The sequence below is a fragment of the Pseudorca crassidens genome, chromosome 4 (genome assembly GCF_039906515.1).
Source record: "Pseudorca crassidens isolate mPseCra1 chromosome 4, mPseCra1.hap1, whole genome shotgun sequence".
Classification (NCBI taxonomy): Eukaryota; Metazoa; Chordata; class Mammalia; order Artiodactyla; family Delphinidae; genus Pseudorca; species Pseudorca crassidens.
In genome coordinates this window covers 52777282-52798850 of record NC_090299.1, presented here as the reverse complement: position 1 = coordinate 52798850, position 21569 = coordinate 52777282, and the positions used below count along the sequence as shown (strand labels likewise).

At 36.7% G+C, this 21569-nt stretch overlaps 1 protein-coding gene across 8 annotated transcripts in view; it reads right to left on the bottom strand.

The window, feature by feature from the left end:
* The window catches only part of TBC1D19 (TBC1 domain family member 19), a 162670-nt gene that overhangs the window by 42208 nt on the left and 98893 nt on the right, over positions 1 to 21569 (bottom strand). For 7 of the 8 annotated variants that reach the window (XM_067735679.1, XM_067735683.1, XM_067735685.1 and 4 more), the window contains 4 exons: positions 18348 to 18422; positions 15002 to 15064; positions 3676 to 3760; positions 620 to 664 (listed from right to left, as the gene is read on the bottom strand). In XM_067735679.1, coding sequence (XP_067591780.1) covers positions 620 to 664; positions 3676 to 3760; positions 15002 to 15064; positions 18348 to 18422 — 268 coding nt within the window. The remainder of the gene's footprint in view (positions 1 to 619; positions 665 to 3675; positions 3761 to 15001; positions 15065 to 18347; positions 18423 to 21569) is intronic. The other variant, XM_067735681.1, reaches the window with a different exon arrangement.

Genomic DNA, 21569 nt, shown 5'->3' with positions numbered 1-21569 from the left:
AGCCCATGTTCTTAACTCTGCTGGAGTAAAAGAACTTCTTCAGGATGCAACATTATAGTATCATAATAAGGACTGCTATATATTGCTTTTCCAAGGAGCATATCTTAAAACTATCTGATAATCTCAAAGAAATGATATTCAAGGAGGTCACTATACATTTGATCACTTTAATCAAAACATACTTTTTTCAGTGACGTATTTCTTGAAATATTTTTATTTCATAAATATTACACTTGTCAAATCATGAGAACAATAAAGTGCAACACAAGGCAACCCACTCATTAGGGCACTGCTCCAATAAAGCCAAAAGGAAGGTCCTAGACGGACGAGTTAATGTCCTTCAGAGGAAAGCTAAGCACCCTGGACTTAGACACCTGAGTCTTCTTAGCTTTCTCACAAATGCTACTACTGGTCTCAAGGAAAATCAGAAAGGATATGCACAGTTCAGCAAAAAACTACCACAAACATGAAATTAATTAGAATAGTTATTCTATAGAAGGTTTATTTTAGATGATAAATTATTATCCATTTAAAGATAGAGAATAAGAAGTCACAGTGCTATTATAAAAGTTGTAATTTTTCTATTTCCCACTAGAGGGAGGAATAGCATTGCTCTTACCATTTGGTGGATAAAAGACAGCATATTCTTCTAGTCCTAGTTTTCCTGTAAGAGAAAACCATAGAGAGTTCCAATATGATTAGATAAAATAGAAAAAACTTTAAAAATTAATTTTGTGAATATACTAAAAATTAATGGAATTTATAAACTACTATAGTACAATCTCCTTTCATTTCATTTTATGATATGGAATTAATTTGAAAATATGCCAGCCAATCTTTTGGTATTAGCAAATCCTTTCATCAACTAAAGTCAATAATATAAACTTAAGCACTACAAGGTAAGTGATATAAAATAATTAAAAGAACAAACATTTTCAAGCTCCTTAAGCACTTAAGAAGAGCAGCATCTATTTGTAAGCCTAGAATTGTTGTGTTAATTATTAAGTAATTCTAGTCTAGTCATTAAAGTAAGTCCTAAGCTTTGCAACACCTCATTAGTTTACATTTTATGGAATGAGCTAAGAAGTTAAAATTAAATGTCTTTCACTGTATGGTGGTAATATTTTCTGAATTCCTAAACAATTGATATGGTCTGAGAATGAGGTTAAATATTTGAAATCAGGATTATCTCAGAAAATTAAAGTATATTCACCATAATTAAATGTTTAAGTGAGTTTTTAAAAGTTTTTCCTCAAAACTTTCAAAGGTCTGAGTTTTTTCCCACCTTCTACTGAGATGGGAAAAAGTAGGTAGCTCTTATCTTGACAGTTTTTCTAACACTGTTGAGTCTACTGAAAAGTCACATGCGTTTTTGCACTTGGCTTTAAGGTAAGATTTTTAATTAAAAAATTTTTTTTGGTTGGGAATGGTGGGAGAGAGGAAATGAAGAACTGCATGAGCAGTTTAGGTTAGGGTGGAGACAACAAGGGTTGATCTTGTGAGTAAGAAGAGAATGAAATGATAGATGGGTAGGTAGGTCGATGGATGGATGATAGAGAATACCTGCTGGGTACCCAATACTGGGCTAGGTGCCGAGAGGCAAACAGAGTAGATATGAGATATGGTGTCTGAACCATGTGGCTTATAATCCAGACTAAAACAGGAAACATTAAGATATGTTTGCTAAGTTTTCTGGCACAGCCTTTAAGTGCTTTAGAGGTTTCGAGGAGAGGGAAATTGATGATGGGTTGGTGGACTTGGAGACAATGGAAAATGTATATTGGTCTCTGCCCCTGGTTGCTGGCACAGAGCTCCTGAAACCCTTGTACTTTCCTAAGTGATAAGAGCATTAGGAGCATCTTTCATTCTATTGGGGTGACTCTGAGTGGGCTTCTGAACGGGCGCTGGTCACCAGAAAGACCATGCCTTGATTAGAAGCCCCACCCCCTCATACTCCAGAGGGACTGGAAATGGAGTTTAATAATTGATCATGCCTCTGTGAGGAAGACTCCGTAAAACCCCAGAAGTAGGGGGTTTGAAGAGCTTCTAGGTGGGCAAACACATCAACACTGGGAAGAAGACGCACTCCAACTCCATGGGGACAGAAGCTTCTATGCTTGTGACCCTCCCAGGCGTAGCCCTATGTGCCTCTTCATCTGGCTGTTCATTTGTATTCTTTATCATATCCTTTAACCAACTGGTAAATGTTAGTACGTGTTTCCCTGAGTTCTGTGGGCCTCTCTAGTACATCAGTCAAACCCAAGGAGAGGGTTGTTGGAATGTCCAGTCTAAAGCCAGTTGGTCAGAAGCACAGATGATAACCTAAGCTTGTGACTGGTGTCTGAAGTGTGTGTGTGTGTGTGTGTGTATGTATGTGAGGACTGAGTCCTTAACCTGTGGGATCTGACACCATCTCTAGGTAGACAGTGTTAGAATTGAGTTAAACTGCAGGACACCCAGGTGGTGTCAAGACTAGCTTGTTATTGTGGGGAAAACTCCCCACATATGTGTGACCAAAAGTGTCAGAAGTGAAGTGCTTTGTGTGAGTAGTAAATTAAAAACACAGGAGCAAAACACAGTAGGAAAGAATTGGGTTTTTCCCTACATAGAAGGAAATAATCTGAGTTTTTCTGATACTGTGAGATATAGGCTAGTTCTTCAAGAACCTATGATTTTGGGGGTGGAGGAGTGGGAATCTTTCCATGTTTAGGGAATATATAGAGGCTTAGAATGAAAGTGGGATAATGTGGAATAAACAGAGAATCAAAGTTAGCTAGGTTAAGACAGGATCAACTGATGGAGGGCTGAATTAAAATTTGGCTGAATTTAGAGGTAAGTCCATTAGATAAGTTCTATAATCAGTTTTTCAGCAGATGATGTGAAAGAAACAAACAAGTAAACCAAATGCTTCTATCAATTCAGTATAGAAGCAATGTAACCAAGAGAGCCCCCAAGTAGGGGGAGCCTGATCCCAGCACTGGCAATGTGGGCCTGTCTTAGGGCAGGGGTTGTAGTAATCAGGCAGACGGTTGGACTTAGGAGATACAGGACAAACAGCATCTTTCTTTATGGGAATAGCAGAATGACCATACACAATAGGCTTATAAGCTTCCAGTGCTGGGTGTTCACTACTTAATAAAAAGGAGGAAGCGGGGAAAGGCTTCCAGCTGAAATTAGTTCAATTGCCAGGTGATAGCAGGATACTGAAATAGCATAATCTTGTATGCAGCTAGTGATAAAGAGAAGAAAGCAATAAAATAGAATTAAGAAAGCTAATAGCATATAAATTATACCAAACTTTAAGTGTGGTGTAACATTTTGAGAGAAGGAGTAAAGAAAGCAAGAAAAAGAAAATTCAACTGATAAACTCATAGTTAGAAGGGTAAGTAAAAGTCAACAGATATGGCAAAAACAGCAACAGAGGAGAGAGCAAACAGGAAAAATAAAGAAGTAATTTTAAATGCTGTTTTGGGGAACCACTTTCCTGTGATCTGCGATGAGTGGCTTGGGCACTGATTTAAGTAGGAGTGAAAGATAGTTACAATAACCTGAGAGACATCTTATTAAATAATTTACAACAAAAATTTTGACAACCAATATATGCTATAAAATAAACAGTCTTGGCATGATTATGTAAGTGTTAAAGAATACTTCCTTTATATACTAAAATTTTACCTCTTATGTATGATTTCGGTGGTGAAGCACTGTTGTATGCAAAGTGACCCAACACAGATGTATCTCGGGAGAAACAAAGTAATACCTGGGTACAACATTGGAAAAAACAAACAATTAAGCACTGTTTTTTTCCCTTTATTTTGTATTGAGATATGGTTGCATTACAATGTTGTGTTAACTTGTGTACTTTTTATTTTTTTAACATCTTTATTGGAATATAACTGCTTTACAATGTTGTGTTAGTTTCTGCTGTATAACAAAGTGAATCAGCTATACGTATACATATATCCCCATATCCCTTCCCTCTTGCGTCTCCCTCCCACCCTTCCTATCCCACCTCTCTAGACGGTTACAAAGCACAGAGCTGATCTCCCAGTGCTATGTGGCTGCTTCCCACTAGCTATCTATTTTACATTTGGTACTGTATATATGTCCATGCCACTCTCTCACTTTGTCCCACCTTACCCTTCCCCCTCCCCATGTCCTCAAGTCCATTCTCTACGTCTGCATCTTTTTTTTTTTTTTTGTGGTACACGGGCCTCTCCCATTGCGGAGCACAGTCTCCGGACGTGCAGGCTCAGCGGCCATGGCTCACGGGCCCAGTCGCTCCGCGGCATGTGGGATCTTCCCAGACTGGGGTACAAACCCGTGTCCCTTGCATTGGCAAGCGGACTCTCAACCACTGCGCCACCAGGGAAGCCCCTACGTCTGCATCTTTATTCCTGTCCTGCCCCTAGGTTCTTCATTACCATTTTTTTTTTTTTTTTAGATTCCATATATATGTGTTAGCATACGGTATTTGTTTTTCTCTTTCTGACTTACTTCACTCTGTATGACAGACTCTAGGTCCATCCACCTCACTACAAATAACTCAATTTCGTTTCTTTTTATGGCTGAGTAATATTCCATTGTATATATGTGCCACATCTTCTTTATCTATTCATCTGTCGATGGACACTTAGGTTGCTTCCATGTCCTGGTTATTGTAAATAGAGCTGCAATTAACATTGTGGTACATGACTCTTTTTGAATTATGGTTTTCTCAGGGTATATGCCCAGTAGTGGGACTGCTGGGTCACATGGTAGTTCTATTTTTAGTTTTTTAAGGAACCTCCATACTGTTCTCCATAGTGGCTGTATTAATTTATATTCCCACCAACAGTGCAAGAGGGTTCCCTTTTCTCCACACCCTCTCCAGCATTTACTGTTTGTAGATTTTTTGATGATGGCCATTCTGACTGGTGTGAGGTGATACCTCACTGTAGTTTTGATTTGCATTTCTCTAATGATTAGTGATGTTGACCAGTTGATTCTTTTAGTGTATTTTTAATCTGCAAAAAAGAACCAACTTGAAGAAATTTAATAAGATAAGATGTGTAGAGCAGGGACCCTAGGTAACTACGATGGCACAGAGAAGTTTGAAAAGTGCAGGAAACTGGAACTAGGCTCATTGCTGGGATGCAGCAGCTGGCAGTGGGCATGTCAGGGTGGGAGGGAAGGCAACTCATGGTATCTAAAAGGGATTAGCAGCAGTAGAACAAGTGGCAGCCCAGCACAGGTTAGAAGCTGGTTGTTCTGACCAGCAGGTAGATATGGCAACTCTACCTAGAGAGGAAAATAGGTAGGGCAGAAAGTCAAAATCAAAGATGTCCAGTAGGAGGAGCTGGATTGTTGATACCAGCCTGGAGGCAGGGGACCAATCCCCAGGAAGGTGATTAGTGAGTGACAGGAAATCTAGGTCCTGGTATTAGAAGTCCTGGGATTCAAAAGATGTTACTGAGAAAAGGATTCGGGAATAACAGAAAAAGGCAGAAGCCCAGTTAACAGAACTGGGGAACAAAATCAGGGCTCGACTAGCAGCAGGAGTGAATGGAGAGGGGAACCATGAGTTCAAGACACAAGAGAGGGGCCCAGCTTTAGAAACAGGATAGATATGGAGACTGGGCATCAGTCAGGTGCAGTCATGAGATACGTACCAACCATTGCTGCTGATTTATTTTTATATATTAAAAGACTATGCAAGCAATACATGTTTATGATAAAAATAAGAAAAAAAATTAGAAATAGAGATAATTAAGAAATGGAGAAAGAAGACCCACAATCTCACCAGTGTTAATATTTTGATAAATATCCTTCCGGGCTGTTCTTATACATACATACATAAATTTTTCCAACAAAATAGGATTATGCATACTGTTCTATACTCTACTTTCTCTCAGTATTATAAAATAAGGGATTTCCCTGGTGGTGCAGTGGTTAAGAATCCACCTGCCAATGCAGGGGACACGGGTTCGATCCCTGGTCTGGGAAAATCCCACATGCCGCGGAGCAACTAATCCCATGTGCCACAACTACTGAGCCTGTGCTCTAGAGCCCACGAGCCACAACTACTGAGCCCACGTGCCACAACTACTGAAGGCCGCATGCCTTGTGCTCCACAACAAGAGAAGCCACTGCAAAGAGAAGCCTGCACACCGCAACGAAGAGTAGCCCCTGCTCACCGCCACTAGAGAACGCCCACGTGCAGCAATGAAGACCTAACACAGCCAAAATTTTAAAAATAAAGTAAATAAATCTGTAAAAAAAAATTATAAAGTAAGTATTTTCTACCCACATTTTTTAATGCTGCAGAATAATCCACTATACAGACGAACAATAGTTTATTTTTTGCGGTACGCGGGCCTCTCACTGCTGTGGCCTCTCCCGTTGCGGAGCACAGGCTCCGGACGCGCAGGCTCAGCGGCCATGGCTCACGGGCCCGGCTCCGGACGCGCAGGCTCAGCGGCCATGGCTCACGGGCCCAGCCGCTCCGCGGCATGTGGGATCTTCCTGGACCAGGGCACGAACCCGTGCCCCCTGCATCGGCAGGTGGACTCTCAACCACTGCGCCACCAGGGAAGCCCTGATGTGTATTTTAATTAGGAACCTAAAAGTGGTCAGGAAATGAGCCTGGGATAATAAGATTTTGGAACAGGTCACCGGGACAAGACAAATAAGCCTAGGGTTGAAGGGAGAGGTCCAGAAAGCCCCAAAAGACAAATATAAATTAAAGATAAATAAAAATTTGGAAGTTGTCAGTGTACAGATGGTACTTAAAGTCAGGAGAATATATGAGATCACCAATGGCAAAGATGGGGGAAAAAAAGAGGTCCAAGGACTTATCCTTGGCGTTACTCCAGGGTATGACAGGGAGATGAAGAGAAAGCAGCAAAGGTGAATGAGAATGCCAGCCAGTAAGATAGAAGGGAACCAGAAAGCATGATATCCTAGAAGCCAAGTGAAGAAAGAGAATCAAAGAGAAGGCATGATTGAGTGACCAAACAGATAAAGTAAGGTGAAAACTGGGAAATGACCAGCAATATGAAATCACTCGTGATCTTCAGTAGGACAAGTTGGGCACAAAAAGACTGATTAAGGAAGGTTCAAGAGAGAATAGGAGGATAGGACTTAGAAACAATATCTGCAGATTTTTTAAAAAGAAGTTTTGCCAAATAAGGGAACAGGGGAATGGGGCAGTAGCTGGAAGGGATAAGAGATCAAGAAAGATTTTTGTTTCACTTTATTTTGCTTTGTTTTTCAGGTTGAGAGAAATAACCATGCAGTTGTATACTAAGAGGAGTGATTCAATAGAAATGGGAAAATTGATGATGGAAAAACTAACAATTGCACTGCCTTTGAGTACCGAGGGAAGATGAGTTTCAGTGTCCAAATGCAGGGACTGGCTTTGTTATAAATAAAAGCACGGGCAGTTTATCCATAATAAGAGGAAGGGAAAGCTGAATATATGGGTGCAGAGGCAGGTAGGTGGAATACGTGTGATGGAGGGCGGTTCTCAGAACTTTGATTTTTTTCAGAAACAGGACTCAAAGTCATTACCTGAGAGAGAAGAGGTGGAGATCTGAAGAGAGAGGAGGTATAAGAAGTCCTCTAGGGGAATAGATGAATGATTGGACCAGGGAAATGAAGTAGAAATGCCAAGCAGAAGTAAGGACTCTCTTGAGGTTAAAGGTCATGAATTTAAATCAAACCAGTCATCATGATTGCATGTTTTTCTCCAGCTACTTTCAAATGTACACTGCAGCCACAGAATTGGTGGAGAGTTGTACTTAACCAGGATTAAGGTTTTGTCAGTCAATTACTACTAGAAATTGGGAGAAGCGTGAGGGAGTTGAACATGTATTCAAGAGGAAGTGATTATAATGATAGGTCACGGTATTGACATGTCTTTCACATTTGTTCTCTCTCTCTGTTCACTCAGACCTTGCTCTATAGCAAGTGCTCATTAAGGTTAGCCTGAACTGCCAGAGTTGTTCACTGCCATGAAAAGCTAATCTCTCTTCACTAATCACCGTATGCACATGGCTCATGTTTATTTTTCTCAGTCTCCTAATTCCTTGCCTTTAAGAACCAGACATTTCCTCAGAGAAAGACAAATACCATGATTTCATTTATAAGTGGAATCTTAAAAAAAATAACCGCAAACAGACAAACAAAATAAAACAGAAATAGATTCATAGATACAGAGAACAAACTGACGGTAGCCAGAGGGGAGGTGGGTGGGGGGTTGAGCGAAATAGGTGAAGAGGATTAAGAAGTACAAACTTCCAGTTATAAAACAAAGGAGTCATGAGAATATAATGTACAGCGCAGGGAATACAGTCAATAGTAACTGGAATAACTGTATGGTGACAGATGGTTACTAGACTTATCACGGTGATCAATTTGTAATGTATATAAATGTCAAATCACTATGTTGTACACCTGAAAATAATATACTATTGTATATCAACCATACTTCGATAAAAAAATTAAAAAATTTTTAAATTAAAGGAAAAAGAACCAGACATTTCAGATAACATTTCTATTCTGAAGCCACCGCTAAGCTGAACTACTCCCAGAATTTATTTCTCCTTTAATTGTATTTGCATGCAACATTGCATAAACGTCTATCAGAGCATTTATCAAATTATAACTATATATTTGCCTTTACCTCATTTTTCACTAAAATGTGAGCTTAATAAACATGCAGCACCTTACACAGCGCCTGTATCAGAACAGACACTCAATAACTTGACATGAATAAAGGATATCTGATTGCACCTGGGCCTTTCTTGAACACCATTCAATGGCATTAAAATATGTATAACTATGGCATATTCTAATATGTCAGTATTCCTACTAAGCATATGCTAGATAAGCCAAGCGTATGGTAGAGAATTTGTCACCCAACAGAAAGATGAATTCCCGTGTCTTCTCTTTACTATATAAACATTCTTCCCTATAAATATTTTATATACTTTGGACAATAAGTTAACTTTTATAGATTGTCATGATGCTATTAAGTACTAGAACCTGAAAATGTTATTGTCAAACTACCCAATATACTTCCATGGAATAAGGGTTATCTTCTGTTTGAATACATTTTAAAACTCTGATATAATTTAAAACTTTCAGCACAATGAAGTATTTTTAAGAATTTCATGCAAAATAAAAACTAAACTTTGGAATACAAAAAAGTTGACTTATAACTCAAAACATTATTTCTGTAATGCTCAGTGTTGTTGCTTATAAAATTTAGGTAACTAACATGAGTCACTCAGAAGAGTGCCTGTGTATCCTTGTAGCATTGGCCCAGATCTTCCTTCAGGAGGGATTACTGGAGGTTTTCTCGTCTATATATGCGCACAGCAATGCCACGTGCTGTCTAATTTTGTAGCCTCGTCACAAAACCCAATAAATTGGTTATGACACAGAGCATGCCAGGAACATTAAGTTCACTCCATTACAATCAACAATTTTCCCATAGAGCAGTTATGTTGCTAGGCAGCTCTGCCAAAGGAAAGCCTATAATTAGTGACAAGAAAAGCCTTTCTTCTTTCTTATACATACATACACATACAAGTGTGCGTGCACACACGTATAGGGATAAAATTCTTTTCCCAGAGAAAAATCAGAACTCAATTTCTGATAATATTGTTTCCAATACATACAATTATAATTTTTATTACTTAAAATGAACTTCCCTCTGATAAGTCAGACTAATTGTAAAATTAGTTATTTAAAAGATATGATCATGGAAAGTATCCACATGAGGAAAATTTAATTCTGCATAATTCCCAAAGACAGAACTTACGTGTTATAATTATCCTTTTATTTATGTTATAAGGATAAAGATCCACATTACAGCTTTACAAAGTACTAAGAGTAGCAGAGGCCAGGAGATGTACGACTGAAAACATTATGTGAAATCTAAAAATAATACAATTTGGACTAAAATATGATAAAAATGGAAAATAATTGTTAAAGCACACTCCTATAGTACTTACTATCTGTGATATTAATTAACTTAATATCCAATGCTGTACATAAACACTTTAAAACAATTTCAAAACATTTTTGCCTCCCTAGCTAGAATGTAATAAGCCCATCAAAGGTGGTATCATTTACATATAAGAATCAATAAATATTTACTGATGATCAATCTGCTTTTTCTCAGAGAATGCATCCATTGTTTATAAATGGTTCTGTTTTTCAGACTTAGTCACTTATAAGTTTTCCAAGTTTATGGGGTACACAAAGATGAGTATATCCTCAAGGGCTAATTCTGGCACTATTTGGAGAAATTGTTACTACTCTCATTTAAAATGATATCCTTACTGACCCTGTTCATCAAATGAGGCAGATATGTTGCCTGGCAAATCTCTTTTACTACCACCAAAAAGCCTTTGTAGTTGTAACTTAAAATTGACAATCCTCTTCTTTCCAGTCACCAAAGGGGATGAAATCGTCAAATTTACACTTTTTCTACCCACACACTGAAGTAGAATAGTCAACACACTATAAATCATATGATTATTGGCCTTTGGTTGATATTATAATTTATGTATTCATGTTTACTGTCATAATACTAAACATTCATGGGGGAGAAATTATAAAATAATCAAATAAGCTATAAAAAGTACTATAAATAAAAAGTATGAAAAATACTACATAGGACTTTAAAAGCATACTTTAGATGGCCATGACTTTGTGTGTTTGTGTTGGGAAGCAGGGATTGGGTCAGGGAAGGTATTTGTGAGTAAGTGATATTTTAGCTGAGAGCTGAAGGAAAAATAGGAATTTATTAGAGGAAGAGGGGAGGGTAACAGTCTTTTACATCAAAGGAATTGCAGGTCTCATGGCCCTGAGGTAGAAAGAAGTATAGTGAACTTGAGGACTAAAAGATCAGAGTGGTTGGAATACACTGTGCCAGAGTGTCAGGGCAGAGGTGAACAATGAGGCTGAAGAGGTGGACCAGTGCACGCAGAGTCATGTAGGCTTCATGAAGGATTTTGGTCTTTTTGGTTTTAATCTCACAAGTAACATGAATTGATTGGTGTTTTTACAAGACCACTCTGAGCAATCAGGCAAGACAAAGAAAAGAAGGCATCCAAACAGGAAAGAGAGAAATAAAATTATCTTTATTTGCAAATGATATGATCTTATATGTAGAAAATCCTAAGGATTCCACCAAAAATCTGCTAGAACTAAACAATGAATTCAGTAAAGTTGCAGGATACAAAATCAACATACAGAAAATAGCTGTGTTTCTATACACTAACAGCAAAACATCTGAAAAAGAAATAAATAATTCCATTCACTATAGTATCAAAACCAATAAAATACTAAGGAATAAGTTTAACCAAGGAGGTGAAAGATCTGTACACTGAAAAGTACAAGACTTTGATGAAAGAAACTGAAGAAGACACAAATGGAACAATATCCCATGTTCATGGATCCGAAGAATTAGCATTGTTAAAATGTCCATACTACCCAAAGCCATCTATAGATTCAATGCAATCCCTATTTAAATTCCAATGGCATTTTTTTCACAGAAATAGAAAAACAATCCTAAAATTTGTATAGAGCCACAAGAGAACCTGAGTAGCCAAAACAATCTCCAGAAAGAATAACAAAGCATCATACTTCCTGATTTCAAGCTATGCTACAAAGCTATAGTAATCAAAATAGTATAGCACTGGCATAAAAATAGACACACAAGCCAACGGAACAGAATTGAGAGCCCAGAAATAAACCACACATAAATAGTCAAGTAATATTTGACAAGGGAGCCACGAATACTCAATGGAGAAAGGATAGTATCTTCAATAATAAATAGGGTTGGGAAAACTGGATAACCACATGCAGAAGAATGAAATTAGACTCGTATCTTACCCCACTCACAAAAATGAACGTGAAATGGATTTAAGACTTAAATGTAAGACCTGTACCATAAAACTCCTAGAAAAAAACACAGAAAAAAAGCTCCTTGACTTCACAGAGATTTTCTGGATATGACAGTAAAACCACAAGCAACAAAAGCCAAATAAATAAGTGGGACTACATCAAACTAAAAAGCTTCTGTAAAGCAAAAGAAATAAACAACAAAATGAAAAGGATGGGAGGATGGGAGAAAATATTTCCAAATCATATATCTGATAAGGGGTTAATATCCAAAATATATTAAGAATTCTTACAACTCAATAGCAAAAAAACAAAAAAAAACCCAATTAAAAAATGGGCAGAGGAACTGAATAGAAGTTTTCCAAAGAAGACATACAAATGGCCAACAGGTACATGAAAAGGTAGTCAACATCAATAATCATCAGGGAAATGCAAATCAAAACCACAATATGTTATCACCTCAGAGCTGTTAAAATGGCTATCATCAAAAAGACAAGACAAAGAAAGACAAGTATTGGGGAGGGTACAGAGAAAAGGGAACCCTAGTGCACTGTTGGCGGGAATGCAAGTTGGTACAGCCACTACAGAAAATAAATATGGAGGTTACTCAAACCTGCTCTCCACAGAGGTCTGCCCTATGAGTTGAAGGCAGGGAGTCCCTGACTTCTTGGCTGCATTCTTCTGGAATTTAGCATCTGCAACACAGAGCTGAGGAGTGTGAGAAATACTGGTTACCTGACCCTCATATAGAGATACTGCAGACCTTGACTAGAAGTTATAGGGAAACGGAACCCCATCTTCCTGGCCACACTCAGCTGAATTGAAGCTTCCATCATGATGATCTGGGGGTGAGGGAAGGGAGAGAGTGCATCACGACTCAAGTGCTACAGACTGTTCTGAGATTTAGTAGCTTTTCTTGAATAAATGTTTTTTGGTTTTTTTTGTTGTTGTTGTTGCTGTCTTCATGTATGACCTTAACACAGATTCCAGATTTTTTTTTTTTTTTTTTTCTTTTGCGGTACACGGGCCTCTCACTGTTGTGGCCTCTCCTGTTGCGGAGCACAGGCTCCGGACGCGCAGGCTCAGCGGCCATGGCTCACGGGCCTAGCCGCTCCGTGGCATGTGGGATCTTCCCGGACCAGGGCATGAACCCATGTCCGCTGCATCGTCAGGCAGACTCTCAACCACTGCGCCACCAGGGAAGCCCCAGATACTTTAAATATTTTTGTTTTTTAAATAATTTTCACTGATTTTGATTTTTCTGCTAGGGATGGTTCTGTGGACCTCCTTATGATACAATACCAAAACTAATCATTTCCATTCAATATTTCTTAAGTATGGAAACAAACATTAATATATAAATGAAGCATTAACTTTACTGTACATTCAAAATTTTACTGAGTACTAAGAATTAGGTACCAGGCTACATATTAGCTAGATAAGTAAATAAACTTTTAGATTTTTAGATCTAAAAATAAACTTTTAGATTATGTTGAAGAATGGGATTTTAAATCTTTACTGTTTTTTAAAATTAAAAAAATTAATGGCACATTTAAAATCACTGAAACTTCTTTAAAATTATTTCAAATTTTAGCTTTATAAATAAATTTTATAAAATTGTTGGAATTAGTTCTTGGAATATATGATTAATTAAACCTTCTTGAGAGAATCTTATTTAACTCTTTTCTTAAACAGACGCACAACTACCACCACTATTACCAATTAGAAACCTGCTAATCCAGACAGCTGGGACTGATTTACATTTAATGAAGCAGAAATTGTCATGTGGAATCTAGATATTTTCTCCATGACACATGTTGACATTCACTCAAAATCAAATTATTAATCTTCTATCTATCTATCTATGTGTGTGTGATCTTTAAAAAAAGTATTATTTAAGCAATTCTACATAAATTTCATATTTCCTATTTGTGGTAAGATGTTTTTATTTTAGTAGATATGAAAAAGACCTAGGTAAATCCAAACACCCACAATATCAGCACATGAAATGATCAAAGAGGAATCACAATGCTTCAAACTGATTTCAAAACATTTAATTATTTATTCAAGGCCTTTAATAGAAAACTATCATGTAAAATGCTTTCTCTGAACGTCTTGGGATGACTGAAATCTGAACTGGACATTCAATTTAAGAATCCTTGCCTAATCAAAAACTCTACAAACAATAAATGCTGGAGAGGGTGTAGAGAAAAGGGGACCCTCCTACACTGTGGTGGGAATGTAAATTGGTACAGCCACTATGGAGAACAGTATGGAGGTTCCTTAAGAAACTAAAAATAGGGTTACCATATGATCCAGCAATCCCACTCCTGGGCATATATCTGGAGAAAACCATAATTCGAAAAGATACACATACCCCAATGTTCATTGCAGCACTATTTACAACAGCCAGGACTTGGAAGCAACCTAAATGTCCATTGACGGAGGAAAGGATAAAGAAGATGTGGTACATATATACAATGGAATATTACTCAGCCGTAAAAAAAGAATGAAATAATGCCATTTGCAGCAACATGGATGGACCTAGAGGTTGTCATACTGAGTGAAGTCAGTCATACAAAGACAAATATCATATGATATTGCTTATATGTGGAATCTAAAAAAAAAGGTACAAATGAGCCTATTTACAAAACAGAAATAGAGTCACAGATGTAGAAAACAAACTTATGGTTATGGGGGGGGAGGGATAAATTAGGAGATTGGGATTGACATATATACACTACTATATATATATATACAGATAACTAATAAGAGCCTACTGTACAGCACAGAGAACTCTACTCATACTCTGAAATGACCTATATGGGAATAGAATGTAAAAAAGAGTTGATACATGTATAAAAAAAAAAAATCTGTGCATATACCTCTCCTGGTTGGAGCAGATATGTAGCTCTTATTCTCCTACCTAGTCCCATGTAAGAACAAAAATTAACCTTATCCCAAACTTAGAACATTTAATTAGATAAAAAATAAACATAGTGGATTTCAGGAAGATTCAGTTAACAAAAGAGATATCTTCTAAAGTATCCTGAGTTAGAGAACTTAAAACAAGAACATTACATATTTTAATTTTTCAACTTACCTGATATAAGTAATCTTCAAATACAAAATAATAATCATCATTGCTTGCTGTCAATTTCACATCCTATAATTAAAAGTAGAGAGCACTGAAGAGAACCTAAATGAATATGTCTATAGTACTAAGACATAAAGGCAACATCTAGAAATAATACTGCAATGATTTTATTTTTATGTATGATTATAAACTTCTCAATTAGATTTTATCACTAGAATTATCACAGGTAAACTTATATTTACTTGACTAATATAAGTGACACATTATTTGACTACAAATTGTTCACAGTCTTTTTGGTTCCATTAGTAATTCTTTATTATTTATTTCAATTTTATCTCCTTTAAATCTAACATTTAGGTGTCTTAAAATTAGAAAAGGAGATGCAATCACAACATCCAAAAGCAACCATAGCAATCTGGCCTCAAATTACTGTTCCAATCTCATCTTCCACTATTCAGACCCACATTCTTGCCATTCCCTCAAAATACCAAAAATCTTTCATGTTTTTGTGATTTTTCACTTGCAAGTCATTGCTTGCTAACAAACAAACAAACAAACTAGACAATGTTTATCTTCAATCTCACCAGCAAGAAAACATACATAGTAGAAATATCGGAACAGTTACAAAGAAATATTGCAGGAATCTATGATAATATTGCTCAACCTACAAAATTCAATCAGACTATTGATCAAAGCAGCAATTACAGGAGGATGAAATGAGCTGTGGATGACTCTGGAGGTAGTGAATGTGTGCTACGCTTGGGAAAACTGAAAGACGCAGACTAAGAGGAAAGAAAGGAGCCAGTCTAAGTCACAACGTGGGCAGAGGCAGAGACCATGCAATCTCAACGAGGATGATATTGCCTCTAAGGGGTGAGACTTCGTTCTTGGGGATCAAAAACTTTTACATAGTACAATGGTTTGTGGACCTCCAAAGCTTATCCTTACCCACCAAAATCTTATTCTTTGGTATTTAATTTTTTTTATATTAGAGAAAATTTTCTCTTTAGGGATAATAATGAAGAAAAGGTTGAGAAACACTGATATAAACTGACAGGTCAACTGTCCATCATAGCAAGTGGTGGAAAACTGTAGATGGTGTGGATTCAAGGCAAGTTTGTGGGAAAAAAACACAGTCCAGAGAGAACCATTAGATATTTTAGCTTAGGGAGGGTTTGATGGTGTTCTGTATGTAAGCATTGCCTTGTTTCATTAATTTCTTTAATCACTAAAATAATTCTACTTTACTTTCAGTTAAATTAAAAATGAGCCTTTGCCAAAGGGACTTGTAATGAAACTTCAAATAATTTAAAAACGCTCATTTCGTCAAGGGCTGACTTTAATAATGTTTGGAGTTGTTCCAATAAGATCAGCAGAACTCAACTAATACAAGTCAGAAACAACCAGAGACAGATATCTTCCTAAAAACACTCATGTTGTGGACAGTCAGGATTGATTCTAGCAGAACTTATATTCAATTCTTCAGACACAAACTGTTTACCACTTTCTCATGACAGATTTGTTTTTTACTGATTCTAACGGAAATTCATGTTGGCAGCAAAGAGAACTCTCATGCTAGCACTCTTGGATTTTTTGAACAACTTCTCTTGTTGAGTCTTCTCTCATTTGAACAGAAAGGAGATTGAAGGTCTTAAAGCCCAAAAGATCTCTTAGGCTGTTGTTAAAATAATCCCCTGAGCACAATCATTAGACCTCAAAGTTAATAGTAGTACCTGTGATCCAAATCTATGTAAAAACTTCTGTGAGAGTCAAGACTTTTCATCAAAAGACTGCATCCTCTTAAATTTCCTCATCTTTTCTCTCTGTAGAGCACAGTGGTTAAAGGTACGGTTGTGAAGTCAGATTACCTAGATTCAAATCTTGGCTTTGCTATTTAATATATGAATTTAAACAAATTTCTTTACTCTTTCTTTACCTCAGTTCCCTCATCTGTAAAATGGTAAAATGATAGTACTTCCTGTTTTGCTACAACACATGTATCAATATGTGGCTCGTGAGTAAGGGAATGATGGCAGTATAACATGAAAATTGTGTTCGTTCATATGCAATTTTTCTTTAAAACAGGGAAGCCAGAACAGCAGAAGTAGAATTATAACCTTCAGCAGGAAAGGACAAAGTCTTCCACAGGCATGAGCCCTTATAACTGTATTTCAAGAGAATGGAAAATGAATGATTGCACGGGGGCCCCCTCTCCAGAGAGGCACACCCCCAGCCTTGCACATCTCTTAGCTTCTGCACTTCCTCTTGTGCCCACCTGAAAAGCAGCCCCAGAGGTGCTGTGCACCACTTCTATCTGCATTACTTTAGCATTTACACTTTATTATTTTTGTACATTTTTAATAACTCCTGCAGAAGCAGCCTGCCTGAGTTGTCCAATTCATCTCCCAATTATTGTTTCTGTTAGCACTTTAGTTACAAAAGTGCTATTTTTCCTATAATCTCTTATTTTTAAGCATGATTTTGCAGAATGCAAGTTTTTTCCAGGAAAAAATGCATTTATCATTTACAGTCCAAATGCTGGTATCTACCACCCAAGGTAGCTAACAGGATCAGATGACAATCTATGTAAAGAGTTTGGAACAATGTATGGCACATAGTAAGCAATCATTAAATGCTAGTAGTCATTGTTATAATTAACTTTGGTTATGTTTTACCCAGACAAATTTTTAGGTTCTTCTCTCCCCTGTTTCTGAGATCTGGAATAATATGCCCGTCTCCTCTATCTTACAAGTTCTAAATCTAAAATCCAAGTCTTTTAAACAACCCAATCATTAATCCAGAATCAGTCATATCCTATACCACATTTTCAGCATCTGCATCTTGTCTCAATATCAGATGCCTGGAAACAAAAATTCAATGAATCCTTATCATAAAATTTGAGACGTGCTTAACTATATGTCTAGAAACTAAAAGAAATTAAAAATAAAACATGACTTCAAAATAATAAAATAAATAAGCAGGCCCTAAAGACTGTGAGACAAATAAGATAAAAAAAATCCATAATCTCATTTTCCTTTTAGTTTCTTTTTATGTAGTTTGTGTGGAAAACTTGAATTTATAAGGACAGGAAATGCTTATCATTCTCTTAATCAATAAATGGGAGGGTCAGGAAAGGATTATAAGGACAGTTTCAACGGGAAGGAGGATAACATTGAATAGAAACTGCAAATTTTGAAGGTCAAACTTAACTTTGTAAGTATAATGATCACTTAAAATTATTTTTCAAGTTTAATATGTATCATCATGCATAGTGCAGTCCCTACATGTTGAAGACTCAATAATTGCTTAATGATATCAATGAAATGGAAAAACTATGTATACTTTTACTTACTTTATAAATTAAACTGTCCACCAAAAGGTCATGTTGTATCACATTAGTCTTAAGCTGCTCATAATACAAGATATCCTAGATTTAAAAGTTAAACAAACAAAAACATTAAAAGTCAATCACATTTTAAAGTCAGCCTCAAATAAATAATGTCTTTAATAAATAATGATCATTAATAGTATTATAAACACTAAGAGGATAAGGACTTTTTTTTTTTAATTTGTTTATTTTTGGCTGCATTGGGGCTTTGTTGCTGCATGCCATCTTTCTCTAGTTGCGGCCATCAGGGGCTACTCTTCGTTGTGGTGCATGGGCTTCTCATTGCGGTGGCTTCACAGGTTTCTCGTTGCGGTGGCTTTTTTTGTTGTGGAGCATGGGCTCTAGGCGCATGGGCTTCAGTAGTTGTGGCTCGCGGGCTCTAGAGCACAGACTCAGTAGCTGTGGTGCGTGGGCTCAGTTGCTCCGCAGCATGTGGGATCTTCCCGGACCAGGGCTTGAGCCTGTGTCCTCTGCATTGGCAGTCCGATTCCTAACCACTGCCCCACCAGGGAAGTTCCCAGGACTTTTTTTTATTCACTACTACAGTCTCCATGCCTGGCCAATAGTAGATGATCAATAAATATACCTAATCCCATCCCTTAGGATAAAATCTGCTACCTGGTGGGTATTTAATCAATGTTTGCTAAATTGATTAACTGTAATTTAATAGCAAATGCAGGACTTCCCTGGTGGTGCAGTGGTTAAGAATCCGCCTGCCAATGCAGGGGACATGGGTTCGAGCCCTGGTCCAGGAAGATCCCACATGCCGTGGAGCAACTGAGCCCACGTGCCACAACTACTGAAGCCCGAGTGCCTAGAGCCTATGCTCCGCAAGAGAAGCCACTGCAATGAGAGGACCGTGCACCACAACGAAGAGTAGCCCCCGCTCACTGCAACTAGAGAAAGCCCGTATGCAGCAACGAAGACCCAACGCAGCCCAAAATAAATAAATTTTTTTTTTTTAAAAAGAAAAATGTAGCAAATGCAGTATTTATTAAGTAATTACTAGGTGTCAGGAACTGTTTTACACATGAGTTAATCTATTTAATCCCACTACACATGAGTTAATCTATTTAATCCCATACCAACAAAATAAAACTGTTCAACAATGATTATTATTCCCATTTACATTTGAGAAATTAAGGCCCAGAGAAAGAAGTAACTTGCTGTCCAAGGCCACAAAGGTAGTAAGATTTGATCCCGGGAAAGCCCTGAAACCTATATAAAAACCCAGAATGACTACACTATACTGCCTTTCTAATATCTAAATTATTATAAAATAAAAAAGTTTAAACATACTAAATCAGCCCTGGTAGTAAAAGTAATCATAGAGCATATGAAAAACATCAGGGTTTTTTTTTTAGATTAAAAATCCTTTATTATTCATTTTTTAGTTCAAAATATAATGATTATAACTATACAGAATCCTATGCAGTTAACCTGTACATGATTTAAGCACAGCTTGAAAAGATACATAAATTTCCAAGAGATAATGAGAAACACTCTCATCTCATCTGGCTAATGGACAATAATAAGGGTTTAGGACTTTTAATGACATTGATCAATAGAATCAGCAGTGTACTTTTCTTTACATCTGAGTCCAGGTTTTTAGAAAAGTAAATAAAAATCAGTTATAGCACAGGGAACTCTGCTCAATATTCTGTAATAACCAAAATGGGAAAAGAATTTGAAAAAGAATAGATACATGTATATGTATAACTGAATCACTTTGCTGTATACCTGAAACTAACACACTGATAAGCAATGATACTCCAATATAAAATAAAAATTTTTAAAAATTGTAATAGCAAAAAAATCAGTTTTAAAAAAATAAAAGAATATGGTATTATATTAGAAAATCTAACTCTAAACAGTGATAAGATTTGGCTAATGTTTAATTTAATAGAGAATAAGAAATAAGAAGGAAGAGAGGAAAGATAGGAAGAAGAGAAAAGGGGAGGAAAGGAAAAAGAAGAAAAGACAGGGGAAGGCAGAGAGGGAGGAGGGACATAAGACGTAATCCAGTTAAGCATCAGGCTAATAGTTGGTCGGGGTGTTCATAATAAATAATAAAGGTTAAAAAAAAAAGGTTAAGACTAAATGGGTAGTAGTTGTGTTAAAGAGAGATGGAAATATCATCTCACTACTTCAGCTGATCCCTGTGTTCCTCCAAATCCCTCCATCCATGTCTTGGGCATTTTAGCCCTGGTTTCCACCCATATCCAAATACTGCTTGGCTCCATCAGTACATCCCAGTCTACGTGATTCTTTCTGAAGACATTCCCTCAAATAAGAGTTGTGAGACAGGTTCGTCTGGGACAAAGAAGAATATCTGTTGCATGCAGCTGCCTTGGCAGGGTGGCGTCCAACCCTGTTTCCTGAAACACGATTTCTTTGTCTTGAAAGATGCTTAATACACAGTTCTCTGATTTGAGGCAAAGTGCTCTTTGCATAAAGATTATCTGGGGATTTACTGGCTATTTTTAGTCATTTTAATTTTAATTAAAAAGGCTTACTTTGTTCTCATTCATGTTGTTTTGATTTCTTACCTAAAGCAAAATTATTTTACTATTTTATTTACCTTCTATTGTATTTATTAAATCCATCTCTCTGGCTAGAATAAAAAAACATTTTTAAAGGCAGGAACAGCACCTAATTCAAACACCAATCCTTGACAACGGGCAAAGGGCATAGTATTATACTTTAATGTCTTCTAGGGAACACAGTGGAAAAGCTAAGATGCTTAGAGTTATGTCTCTTTTTAAAAATAAAATAAGTTTAAAATTACAAACTGATATATGACCATTAAAATAAGTGAAACAATCTAAAGCTGGATAAAGAAAAAGTTAATAACCTTTTCTTCTTCCCTGCCACCACACTGAAGAAACTAATGTTATTTGTATTGTATTTGTAACATTATTTGTAATTTGTATTCTTCCATACTTTTCTCCATGCTTATAAAAATATATAATATTTAAGGGTTTTAGTTGTTTTTTTTAACATAAAATGGAATCATTCTATACTTATTTTTCAGTTTCTAGTGTATATCATGGTCATCTCTCTATGTCTTTTTAATAACTACATACACTTTAATATTTTTGAAGCTGTGCTACAGATGTATCACAATTTATTTAACCATTCCTTTAGCCTATAGATGGCTACTCAGGTTGTTTCTAGTTGTTTGTC